We start from the raw sequence: 13,124 nt of genomic DNA on the forward strand, positions 1-13,124 counted from the left end.
GTAAAGGAAGGGAAGAGCAGATACCCCTGCTCCGAGGTGGACGTTATGGAATTATCAACCACAGCAACTAAATTTAATCACCTTTTGAATCCAGGTCCTTCTCTCATGGAGATGCACTGCAACGCTCTGCGGGCAAGCTTATTGTATTGACAAACTTGCTGTGTGTAAGGATCATATCTAGAGCTTTGGTCACTTTAATAGAAAACCAAATAAGTCATAAGTCTGTCACAGAGTATGACAGGTGTGTCACACATGACAGAATCATACTGCACTTGCAGGTCTTGCCAATGATGGAGTTTATTGTCAGGAACATTATCAGGATGTCTTGGGCAGCCTGCCCACAAACTGGAAATAATTTTATTTTCTGAGGGGAATTTATACATCTACTTGTCTCCTCTTTTTCCAAGCAGAACTCAAGGGTAAATTTTATTGGTTTTTAGATATATTTGGCATCTCGGATCACATTTCTAGAGACTGATGGGCCTCATAGTTCTCAGTATGTACAAACACGACTGACTTTAGGAAGTTGCACTCAACTGAGAGTATCTGTTTAGCCAATAGCACATTAAAAAGAAGGGGAGGAACTATCAGTGTGAAAACTGACCTGATGAGAGGACGGCTCTGACAGAAGACAGATCCTGGACAAGGCAACACCAGCCGCTTGGCCTCAGGAGTTAAGAGAAAAATTGTGCTCCACAACTTAAATCTCCACTAGATCAGAGTGTGCTGTACAGTGCTCCATGTGCTGGGACTGGTGCCTTTCACAGAGCAGCTTCAAGGAATTAACCAGGGCTTTCTGTGGGCAGATAAAGTTCCTCACCTTACTCAAAAGTGCTGTGTAAGCAGGTCACAGTAACCAAAGTTTGTGTTGTGTTAAGATAACGGTGCTTGCGCTGCGTTAAGGCAGCTTGTTTTGACACTCAGCCATGGTGTTCCACTTGGCTAGACCATCACGCCTACAGGTGCCAGATAAAGACAAGGACAAGCTGTAAATGTCACCCTTTGTACTTTGCTGTGTCCAGTTCGGCTGTAACCACCCCATGGTGGGATTTGGAACATAGATAAAAGTAGGAGTGCTTTGCTTAGGAAGTTAAGGGGGAAGGGATGGGGAGAGAAGGATTTTAACTGGAGGAATTGCTTACCTGGTTCATTCCAGACGTCATTGGTTCATCTCACGGTCTCATACTTGGCTTTGCTTCACAGTAAGGAACACACTGCATCTGCAGCAACCTCTGCAAAACATCACTTCTTTAGAGTTTTCACACTAAATACTGGGCTCTTTTCCTCCTCTGCTCTGTTGCTTAACAACACACCTGTGAGAAATGCACAGCTTCAAGAAGAATAGTCCTGAATATGGATCAAACCTGGGTCTTTTCTTCTAGGCTCAGGAGCAAATCCCACAAGAGCAGGTCACCCAGTAAGCATGCACCGTGTATCAATATCAGTCACATCTGTGGGGCAATAAGGTGACTTCTTGTGTGATATCGGTCCCTGAATGAACCTCTTCAGGAGCACCAGATGGCTCTGACACCCCGTCACCCACACGGTATCACACAGCCCGCAGATGTTCTGGAGAGCAGCCATCCCTCTTCCAGCATCCCATCAGCATCCCAGCAAAAATGAAGAAGAGGAGAAGGGGGATGAAGGGAAAGAGAAATCACAACGCAAGAGAGGTTTTTGTGAATTTATCACGTGAAGACGGCTGCGGAGTCTGAAGCAAATTAATATATCCTGTATGTGAAGATCTTCATGTCTGCTTGTTAACAGGCTTTGTTCCTTCTTGTTTCAATTCATAGTGCTCAAAAAAACCAAAACAGAATCAAAGCAGCTGAAGACAAGGCGAGATTTCTAGTGCTTGACCTTAGATGCAGTGACACTGAGGGACTGCCAGCATGACTGGCAGCTCACTGATGCGGTGACCTTTGTCAGCTCCTGTAATGGGCTGGGTCTTACAGCTGGTGCACCAGGAGAGAAAAGGAGAGCCCTGTTTGCCAGCAGCAGACTTCCTCAGAACCACTCTTAGGAGCAATCTGTGTTTTATGCCAATTTCTGCCTCTCACAAAGGGAGAGCTGTTGGACAGACCCACACGGTAAAGAAAAGTAAAGCCTACTCCTGTGCTGTTGTGCTAAGAGCTGCACCACAAACACCCACACAGACACACCTGTCAATTTGTTTCCAGCACTGGGACCACGCAAAGCACCCAGGGCACTTCCACCAACATGCCACTGGAACAAGACACACAGCAAATGTGTCCTTGCACGCCCAGAGACGAGCAGGATGGAGAGGAGCGCTGCCAGAAAAGCCGTGAGGAAAGCTGTTTCATTCCCAGCCAAGCGCCTCAGAGGAACCAAAGAGCAGAGGAGTTTGTTGCTGGCTTATGGCAGTGCGTAGGTGAGCATGGCCTGGGTGTGCTCCTACCTGTGCTGGAACAGGTTGTCCCATCTCCTGTGCCAGCACGCTCATACACCCATGGGTGAACGCTCCTGAACGCAGGAACCCCAGCAGAAACAGCCCATTTACAGCAAAGCACCCAGGAGTGACTAAAAAACGGGGGAAGCCAAGCATCATGTGTGAATATTTTCATTCCCTAAAGTTAAAAGGATTTGAATGGAATCCTTTTAGCTGGACAGGTTATGGTTTGCATTACACCATGCACATCTTTTCAACATATATCAGCAAAGAAGAGGCATGGCTGGGGAGCGAGAGGATACTTAAATTCCATGTCAAAAATTGCCTGTTTTTCATGAGACCAGCTGTAGTTCTCCATGTACTTATAAAGCCTTCTAAAAAAAACAAGGTATGGATTACAGGTATAGTCAGAAAACAGGTTGAAACACGTACTTTTGGCAAAATATACCCATTCAGGAAGTTACCTCCAGGTCAAACAGAAGTTCACAAACGATTTTGATACAATTAGTCATTAGCATGGGCTGACAAGAACAATTCTTCCCGTCAGACTTCCTGGCATTGCCAAATTATCTGTTAGATCTTTCGCAGCAATGAAGTGAACAACTTGGATTTCCTCCCTGTGTTGCCTTCAGGCTACACACACTGGAGCAGAGTTGCTGAATATACAGCTAATAAACTTTCATATATGTCCCATGCCACGCCTAAGTTTTGAGGCACAGATTCAGCAATGAGTGCTGATTGTCAAACTGACACAAAAACCTTCCACAGGCCTCAAAGTGACCCTAAAATACAAAACTCTGCTCTGTTTCAGCAGGCCCCAAGCTGCAGCACTCCCTGTTGGGCTCTCATATGAATAAGGCTGGATTTGGCCCATGCATGGTAAATTTAGGGTATTCTAGCAAGAAGAGCTGAGCAGGACCCCAGTTCAGAGCACACCGAACATTCACACACACGTGCATCCTGACAGCAGGAAGACAGAGGAGTTACTGATTTTTGAGCTAAATATTTGCAGGAAAACTCAAATATGTTCTAGGAAAATTTATTTTCTTATGGAACCTGCAGTTGACTTAGTGAATAACATGGAAAAGCGTGGCTCTCAATAGAACATTCTGTGTTTTCAACCACAAACCAGTTACTGGAAAGTGGGGAGGAAAGGGGTTGGGAATTTCAACTCAAGCAAGACAAAACAAATCCACAAAAATTAACTAGACTTACTTTGTAGTGCTTTTAACATGTGAAACAATACTTTTATGCTTATTTTTAAATCCAGTCAGTACAAGCGCTTGTTCTCCATAGCAGGGAAGTGTTCCTCGGTTCCTCCATCCTCACAGCAGCTCCACCGCCACTGAGGGCGGACGTGCTCCACACACCAACCCGCACAGGCTGGTCTGACACATTATGGGGATTCCTTGACCAGCGAGGGTGTGCAAGCTCAGTCAGTACAGACAGGCCAGTCACAGGATTTAGGCAGTGCTAGAGGCCCTGTAGACAACACAGGCTGCTGCCATGCGCATCAACCAACCTCCTCAACAGCTGGATTCCTTATTACTAAAAATACAGAATGAAACTCCCTGTGGATGAGACTTTTCACTGGCAATCTGTGACCACCTCAGCTTTACAGTCTTATGAGTAATGAATTAAGAGAACTAGGGTTTTTCAATATAGAAATACTTATACAAGCACACACATAAATCAACATGTGTGAATATTTATTTACTTTTGTCCTTTGACAAACCTATTTACAAGAAGGCAGTGAAGAGCTGCACCAGCAACCCCACGTTCCCTGACGGTCACCGTCTATGCTTTCCTTCCCTTTCCTTGAAAAGCCAGAAGTGCACAAGACAAGAAAGGACTCAGGAACCTTTACTGAACACAGGGAGAGGCAGGCTCTGTCCCACAAAGCTAAATTAAATATGGATAAAGGTTTCATGAGCAGCAAAACAGGCAAACTCCTGCTCATTGGAGCAGAAAGTCTAAGCAGGGAGACCTCAGGAGTGAAACAGACTGGGAGTGTTAAAGGGTCTGTTACAATAAACAGTTTGTGTAGCATATGATTTAAACCTCATTTTTCTTTGCCGTATGATAATCAACAACTCAAGTCTATAATGAACATACATCAGTTTGAAACACAGAAACCTTCCCCTGAAGTTGATGAGCATAATCAAACAGAAATAGCCAGTACAATTAACTCACCTCTCTGCTGTACAACACCCAGAGCAAAAGGGCTCCACAGGAGCAACTGTCCGGGTATTTCAGGAGTGCACTGAGCATCCCCAGCTGATGCCAATTCTCAGCTCCACAGTTGCAGGGCAATCAGCTGCTTTTAGCTCTATTGACCTTGCAGGACAGTCGCTGAGGTCTGGAAACAGCTGGGTCCTGACGAGGCATCAAACAGTAACCATGGTTTCTGTACTCTGAAGGACAAGGAGAACTCTTAATTGGGACCTAAGCTTTTCATTGGAACCCATTTCTAGTGTATGCCACACTCTGGTCTTCCAGTTAAATACTATACATACATTTCCCCCCCTGAAATTAGAATAAAAAAGTACTAAACCATCCTGCTGAGCATGGGAAAGGGCAGTGGAGACATTTAATTTAAAGGATTTTAAATGCAGCAGCTAAAAGCAACTTCCAGAAATGTTTAAGGCAACACATTGCACCCAAAACACGCTATTCTGGGACAAAGAAGAACCCACTATTCAAAGTCTCCAGCATCAGTGGCTTAGCTGTTCCTGCAGCCCTACCTCAAGTACACCACCATCACCACCTGTATTTTAACCTCCAGACCAGACACCCCTTTCCTTCAAGTGGATTTCTCTTTCCTACAGGGCTTTTTAGTTAACAGCGTGCTAGAGCTTATTTGTGTCCCCCTCAACACATGTCAGATCTCCTGCTCTGCTGACCACGCTCCCATCCTAGCTCCAAAAATGTGTCATTTTTATCATGCTGATGCTTATAGCTTGCTTTTCAAACAGTCATTAAAATAAATGTATCAACTGGAATCTTTCCCTTCATTCTACAGTTTTGGAGTTGATTTTGTTTCAAAATGTGGAGGTGTTTTGATGTTAGTTGTTAATGCTGCAAATATACTGTAGAGGAGAATTAGTTCAGCCTTTTCACCACGACACCTCGGAAGCTGGGAGCAAGAGACAGCTTGTTCAGCAAGGAGGGGTGGAACATATCAGGTTAGCAGGTGAACGTGGGATTTTTCGGTCAGCAATGTTTTATGAAGGCATCCTCTGCACAGCCATCACCTTTGAACAAATCTGTAAGGCGATGCGATCAGTGTGCATGATAAAAAGCCCAGGGAGTGTTTAAACTTCTTGTTTGGAGTGTGATAAGTCCAAAATGTCTGTTTGTCCAGATTTCAGGAAAGAAATATTCACAAGGTCCTTTCTTCGCAAGAAGCTGGTCAGCTCAGCATGCTGAGCAAATAATGGCATGTCTAATTATTGTGGGAATATTTCCAAAAGGGCCACTGTTATATGTGACACTAAAAGGGTTTTGATTAACCAGAAACTGTTTGGGAGAGTATAAAGCTAACTCTTGCCCCTTAATTCTTTCTGCCTTTCACAGCTGAACCAGGCCCACCCCAGGCCCCTGCCAAAATCCGACAGTATGAAGTGGAGAACAACAATTTACGTTATTTTATTGGTGAGCCTTGCTGTAGTCAAGGCCCTGCCTAGAAGTTATCAGGAAATAGGTAAGAATATATCTGCTATCTTTCCTCTGTTCTTACATATAATACCGATGGCTGCCACTTAGCATGCGTGGTTGTTTTGTACTGCATTTTGCCACTGCCCATTCTACATGGGTATTTTCTGATGGGTCAAAGGTATACAACAAAACGGTAGCTGTATATGGTGTTTTGTGATCAGCCTTAGACACGTTGCTTCTTAATGGCATGGGGATCTGTGTAGTGTGCAGGACAGACAGCGATTGCTGAGAGGAAGGGAACTTAACCCACAGGGATGGGTAACGCCACTGATTTCCAGGTACTTTGAAAACTGCTGAGGTGGATTGTGGTTGTTCAGCCTCTCTGCATAGCCCATGAGGAAGCAAGACAGAGGAGTGACAAGAGGGAGAGCTGAGACAAGGTCAAAAGGTGGTTTGCACCCTGCTTATCTAACCCTGTGAGGTGCATGACATGCGGTGTGTGAGGATGCTGTGTCCAGCTGGCTGTCCAGAGTTGCTGTTATGCTGTAGCTCTGTGCTGTCCTTTGCTATCTCAGTATCTTTGGGACACTGCAGTTCAGATGCGTCTTTCACATTACATAGTTTTATCATTAGCCAACTGGTTTTAAATCTTCAGGACTTCCAAATGCACTCAGTGGCCCAACGGTGTAAAACAAAACCAGTGTTTGTGTTGTTTCTCTCAAGTTATCACCTCAGTTAACTCAGAGGGAGGAGCTGCCTTATTTCTTTTATTTCTTTGATTTGCTTGGCCTTTCCATACTGATCTCAGCCCTAGCAACACAAGTATGAGACAGTAACATCTTGATTTGGGAACAGGCCCCTCATGTTAAAATTAATCTCTCAGAGTATTCTCTGACAAAGAAGGAACTCCAGGAATTACTGCATTTAGGGTTGTGAATTTTTAAGGCCTATCAATGTAGTCCTCAATGTATCCCACGCTTTCTGCCTAGAAAATCCTTCATCTGTGGCTGAGGAGTGGTCAAGCACAGCCTTAAACAGCCAAGACAAGGTTCAATGTGTTTTGTACGGTGCTTACTTAATCACGTGAGGTGCAGCATCAAAGTAGCCGGTCGTGCTCCAGGTTTTAGCATATTCCTCCCCCACCCTTGAGCTAGGCAAGGAAATGAAATTTTAAGTCAAATAGGAAGTTCAGGCTCATGTCTTCCTACCCCCAGTGCGAGTACCCCAGGCACTGAATTATTTCTAAGACTCCAGTACTGAAAAAAGATGGCGATTGATCAGGTAGTTATTAAATATTCTTTATTGAAACTTCTTGTATTTCAGAGGGAAGAAACAGCATTGGCCAACGTTTTTCTCAGCTGCAAGAGAATAATTTTAAAGCCATGTAAGTTGTCCGGGTAAGGCGTCTACTTGCAGAGCCGCTGGCACTGAACATCCCAGCGTGTTTGGAAATGAACACGCTCCCGTTCTGCCAGCCCACACGAGCCCAGCCGGGGGTGATCTGTGTCCCCTTACTGCCTCACACGTAGAGGTGATAGCATTGGTTTTCAGGTAGCCAGTAACAGGTTCAGTGCTGTGTGTTCTTCTCGCAGGGCCGTGATCATGTTTGCTCAGTATGTGCAGGGAGGCACGTTTGGGAGAGCAGTGAAAATGGCTGAGGACGTCACCGCCCTCGCCAAAAGCTGCGCTGCTGCCGACAGCGCCAGCCCCGACTGCCTGAAGCCGCTGGTAAGTGCCTTTATGCTGCTAGGGTGGCAAGCTCTTCAGAAGGGACGTGTATTTTCCCAGCCCTAGTATGTGTTTTTCCAAAGAGAAATGAGGACATCACGAAGAGATGTGACTTCTTGTGTACGCATGTTGGCCTTACTGACTCTCATTCTCCAGGCTCCCATCTGGAAAGCATCTCCTGAAAAGTAGAGGAAAATGAAAGCCCTCTCCTCACCCCAAATATCACAGCGTCTTTTGAAATCTCTGACCTGTGTCTTTCTAAAAGATGTTCAGAAAGTTGTGCTTTTACAGCTGGTGTGGCAAAGTTCAGGAGAAGCCAAATTAGATGTCTGTAACTAAATTCAGGAGAAGCCAGATTAGGTATTTATAGCAAATAAGATGTTTACAGGCATTTGCTCCACTCCAGTAACTCCCGTTCCTGGTTTTGGCAGTGTCTGCTCCAGCACTTTTGAAAGGTGAACGTCAGTCTGTGTTACGACTCATTTCTGATTTGTTCAACACACTGAAACAAACCCTGAATTAAAACAGCTCCCAGCTGAACCTGGGCACTGCTACTTCATGAACAAGAAACAAGACATTTTTCATCGTGCAAACCTGACTGTAATTAGCAAAGCACGGATCCTGCTATGCTGCAAACTGCAGTATACAAATCGGGCCTGAAAACTGCTATAAATTCAGAGTGCCTGAAAATTATTCCACTTTGAAGTCTGTCTTGGCATGAGAGCGGGTATCGAAGTTAGAGAAATCATCATTTATGGGTTTTGGGGGTCATTCTGATACTCACCCCAGTCAAAGCAGCAGGTAATAGAGTACACAGCAGTGAGCTTATGCAGGTCGGGGCTTGTTGGCTTACAGCAGCCTCCTCACAGGAGTGGAATGGGATCCTGGCACCCATTAACTTTATTCTAATTCCTCACAGCACAGGATTTTCCTCGATACAATATGCCAGGAGGAAAACCTTCCCACGTTTACTGACTGCTGTGCTAAAGAGGATCCTGAAAGAAACGACTGCTTCCTCTCCCTTAAAAATTCATCAAGAGGGCTCATTTCTCCTTTTGAAAGGCCAAACGCTGAAGCTGCCTGCAAAAACCATTCACAGCATCAAGATTCACTGACAGGATAGTAAGTAAATAAGTCATAAATCTGTTGCCTAGGTATGGCAGCTATGAGCCTAGAGACAGCAAGTGCAGCATCAACCGAAAACTGCAGTAAAAAATTCTCTGTAAGCTCAAATTTGTTTTTCTCCCTAATGTGAATCAGTTGTAATTAATCTGGCTGTAATTGTCATTATGTGAAGCCTGTTCTGCCACCTCCTGCTCTGGACACAGGTCCAAATGACAACGTGGCCCATTTCCCTGCAGCCTGTGTCAAGGCCCCACCTGAAACCAAGGGCCTCTCTTGAGCCCCTAAAAGCCACGCAGAGGTTTTGCTGCCTCTAAGCCAGAACTGGCAGCATTTGAGACTTGAATTTCCAGGGAAACATCAGCCCCATCAGGATTTTTCCAAGATAAATACCACACTGCAGAGCTTGTCCTTATGACAGGAAGACAACTGCTTTTAGTAGCTGTTGTTTTAATGTAGCGGCAGATGCTGCCATAACACTGCTGCCCCCTGCATGCAAGGGCTCAGTCTGGAACAAGACGTGTTTCTCTGTTCCAGCTTTATCTATGAGGTATCCAGAAGACATCCCTTCCTCTACGCCCCAACGATCCTCTCTGTGGCTCTCCGTTACGACGAGATGATGAGGAACTGCTGCGGACGTGCTGAAGACCCCGCTCGTGACCTGGAGGAATGCTTTCGCAGACAGGTACGCACCGCCGGGGCTTAGGTTAATCGTGTGCACCCAGGGGCTTTCCTACAGCCGAACAGATCCCAGAGCAGAGGGATCAGCCTTTTCTTCTGCAGTGTCTCAGCCTGATATTAGAATTCTCCTTGGTAATGCAGAGCCAGTCATGTAGCTCCCAGGTGATGATTTCTTCCCCTATGCCAAAACCAGTGAACTCCCATCTAAAAGGGTTCTGGTTTCTTTTCACAGAACACTTAAGTGCTGGTGTGAATAGCAAGCACCACAGCTAGTTCATCGTGCAGCTTGGGCAGCAATTTTAATTCAATATTGAAAAACTCCTGTTTAAAAAAGAAGTCACCGCAGTAGCTTTACCTTAAAGTGATGCCTCTTCTTCCACTTGCACGGTCTGCATCCTCTTTCAGGCACCAAAGGTGGTAAAGCCGATAAAAGAAGATGGCCTGAGGCAGGAACACACCTGTGGGATCCTGAAGAAGTTTGGGGAAAGGACCATAAAGGCTCTGTGAGTGGGCACAGCCTGGATGTTGGGTGTGAGCCGAGGGTGGCTCCACACCTGCGCACACTGCAGTCACCCTGCGTACCAGCCCTGTCGTCTTTGGAAGAGGGTCACTCGTAGCACCCAAGAAGGAATACAGATTAGGAATACACATTTATGTGTGACAGCAGTCACTGCTCCCTTACAAACTGCCATTAGCTGTCAAAATGTAAACCCAGATTTTGAAATGAGCGCATCTCTGTGATGGCAGTTACAGTGATTGTGAGCAAAATACAACCCATGTCTCACCCAGTTTTGACACAAGGTTGCTCCTGTCATTCCCTGTTCACCCACCACACTGCTGCTCATCGTCTCACACAGAGATTTACCTAGGATCCTTAGAGGTCTCAACACCTATTTTTCTTCGTTGCAGGAAACTTGTTCAGATAAGCCAAAAATTCCCCAAAGCTGACTTTGGTACGGTTCACAAGCTAGTGACGGCTGTTGCTGCCATGCACGAGGCCTGCTGTCGTGGAGACATGCTGGACTGCATGCACAATAGGGTAAAACTCATTTAACACTTGTGTGTTTGCAGAAACTGCATGCATTTGTTTTATGTTTTCAGACACCTCTTCACTTTGGGAGTAATTTTCGCATTAAAATGGAGATGCAAACACTAAAAAAACCCACCAAAACAAAAAAAAAGCCACCAGCAGCCCAACCCAAAATCTGGCTAAGTTTCCTTAATTCCTTTTCACTGTTTGCTTTGCAGGAAGAGATCCTACACTACGTCTGCACCAACCAAGCCAGCATATCAAGTAAAATCAAGAAGTGCTGTGAAAAGCCTCTGTTACAAAGAAGTGAATGCATAGTGAATGCAGAGAATGACGACAGACCTGCAGACTTGTCCCCCCACGTCAGGGAGTTTATAGAAGACAAAGGAATATGTGAACGCTTTGCCCAGGAGAAAGATCAGCACTTAGCCAGGTAACGGGGCTCTGCCTCTGCTCTTCGATTTTGCTGTTTCTCTGCTTGGTGAAAGGTGACAATTTGGACTGATCATCAGCCTCAGATTCATCTGCTCTGTGAGCACACAGGGATGTGACACTGTGCAAGCTGCTCTTTGTAAAATTCCCCTCAGCCCTACGAAGGTGTGGAGCAGGAACAAATGCAGAACAGGCACAGCTGTTATTTCAGAGGCAAAGTTGAAAAAAAAACATGTGAAATTTAGGTACTGGTTCAGTTCTGGGCCCCTCACTCTAAGAAGGATGTTGAGATTCTGGAGCGTGTTCAGAGAAGAGCCACAAGGATGGGGAGGGCTCTGGAGAACAAGCCTGATGAGGAGCGGCTGAGGGAACTGGGCTTGTTTAGCCCGGAGAAGAGAAGGCTGAGGGGAGACCTCATCACCACCTACAACTGCCTCAAGGGAGCTTGTAGAGAGGTGGGTGCTGGTCTCTTCTCCCAGGTGATGGGGGATAGAACAAGGGGAAACGGCACCAAGCTGTGCCAAGGGAGGTTCAGGTCAGAGATAAGGAGGAAGTTCTTTACTGAGAGGGTCGTCAGAAGCTGGCACAGGCTGCCCAGGGAGGTGGTGGAGTCACCATCCCTGGATGTGTTTAAAGAGCGGGTAGATGAGGTACTTAAGGATATGGTTTAGTGGGTAGACAGGAACGGTTGGACGTGATGATCTCAGAGGGCTTTTCCAACCGAGCGATTCTGTGATTCTGTGATACTGTCACTGCTGACCTCAGGTCCAAAGCACTGCTTTGATCCACTCTTAGGTAGGAATTCAAAACCACTTGTTTAAGTGCGAGTGCCCCTCCTGTCCTTACCATCCCCAGCCTCTCCAGGGCAGCTGTTTGGCTTCTCTCTAATTCCTGGTACTTCACATATTGCAGGTTTCTGTACGAATATTCCAGGAGACACCCCGAGTTTTCTGCTCAGATGCTGTTAAGAATTGGTAAAGGCTACGAGGACCTACTGAAGGAGTGCTGCAAAAGTGCTTCTCCAGTCGCCTGCTGCAGGAGAGGGGTGGGTGCTGTCACACTGCACATAACACGCCAAGGGGGTCAGGAATGCGACCACATGGCTGGTTCTGGCTGCACAGGGAATATCCCTGCTCCAGGCCTAGAGCAAACACCCACACCTACAAACCCAACAAATACCACAAGGCCAGACTGATTCCTGTATGGAAAAATGCATCAACAGAGCATTCACAGTCTGGAATTTGAAGCAAATTAACGTGGATAGACAGAGATGCCAGGCACAGGGATGGAGCTGACATTACTGCGAGCCCTGCGCTCCTCAGGGCTCCCTAGGAGCACTGACTGCCCTCCTGCAAACGTAAAGGCTTACAGTTGTTGTCTCAGATAAAGACAAATACCCGAAGTGAGGAGGGTGATTGAAGGTGGGCATTTATCACAGCCAGGCAGTTTAGAGGTTTCAGACAGAAGACTTTCTAGTGCAACTAAAAATGGGTGGTGTGTGTCAGGTGGCAGGCAGCTACGGACATCCAGGCCTTATCGGGAGCAACAGGGTATTCAGTGTCCCCTGACACAATGACTCCTCTAACGAATTTATTCTTTTCAGGAGGAAGAACTGAAGAAACACATTTATGAAACGGAAAGTGTCATGAAGACGAGCTGTGACATTTACAAGGAGAAGGGAGATTACTATTTCCAGAACGAGTATTACTTTCTTTATATGCTTACGTTACTCCTGTACCAGCTGGGCACAACTCAGGCAGATGTCAAAAACACCAGGCTAAAAGACAGCACTTGAATGTTTAAATCCATGTATTTACAGCTTCTAGGGGTTTTTTTTAGTCTTTTCCGAGACAACATCCTGGTTTCTCACGGGTTCTGTCCTCAACCCAACTGATGGAGCAGTGAAGTGACAACTTGCTCACTCTCCCATCCGTGTTTCCTCTGATTTCCCTGCTTTAGAGCTGCATTTTGAGGCCTGAGCTGTAACTTGAGAGTCATAAATTTGCCCAAAAGACAGATGCTGTGTCTTTTGCAAAAGCCTTTGCACTGTCCATCTCCTGATGA

General features: G+C 45.9%; 1 protein-coding gene across 1 annotated transcript in view; it reads left to right on the forward strand.

Moving 5' to 3' along the window:
* The first annotated feature begins 7,333 nt into the window (after positions 1-7,333).
* The window catches only part of LOC104538277 (alpha-fetoprotein-like), an 8,916-nt gene continuing 3,125 nt past the window's right edge, over positions 7,334-13,124 (forward strand). Inside the window, 9 exon segments of the mRNA XM_010181423.1 lie at positions 7,334-7,464; positions 7,660-7,795; positions 8,715-8,917; positions 9,455-9,602; positions 10,004-10,101; positions 10,508-10,637; positions 10,847-11,061; positions 11,973-12,105; positions 12,664-12,765. Of these exon segments, the coding sequence (XP_010179725.1) occupies positions 7,334-7,464; positions 7,660-7,795; positions 8,715-8,917; positions 9,455-9,602; positions 10,004-10,101; positions 10,508-10,637; positions 10,847-11,061; positions 11,973-12,105; positions 12,664-12,765 (1,296 nt within the window).

This window comes from Mesitornis unicolor, unplaced genomic scaffold (assembly GCF_000695765.1).
Source record: "Mesitornis unicolor isolate BGI_N332 unplaced genomic scaffold, ASM69576v1 scaffold16883, whole genome shotgun sequence".
Taxonomy (NCBI): Eukaryota; Metazoa; Chordata; class Aves; order Mesitornithiformes; family Mesitornithidae; genus Mesitornis; species Mesitornis unicolor.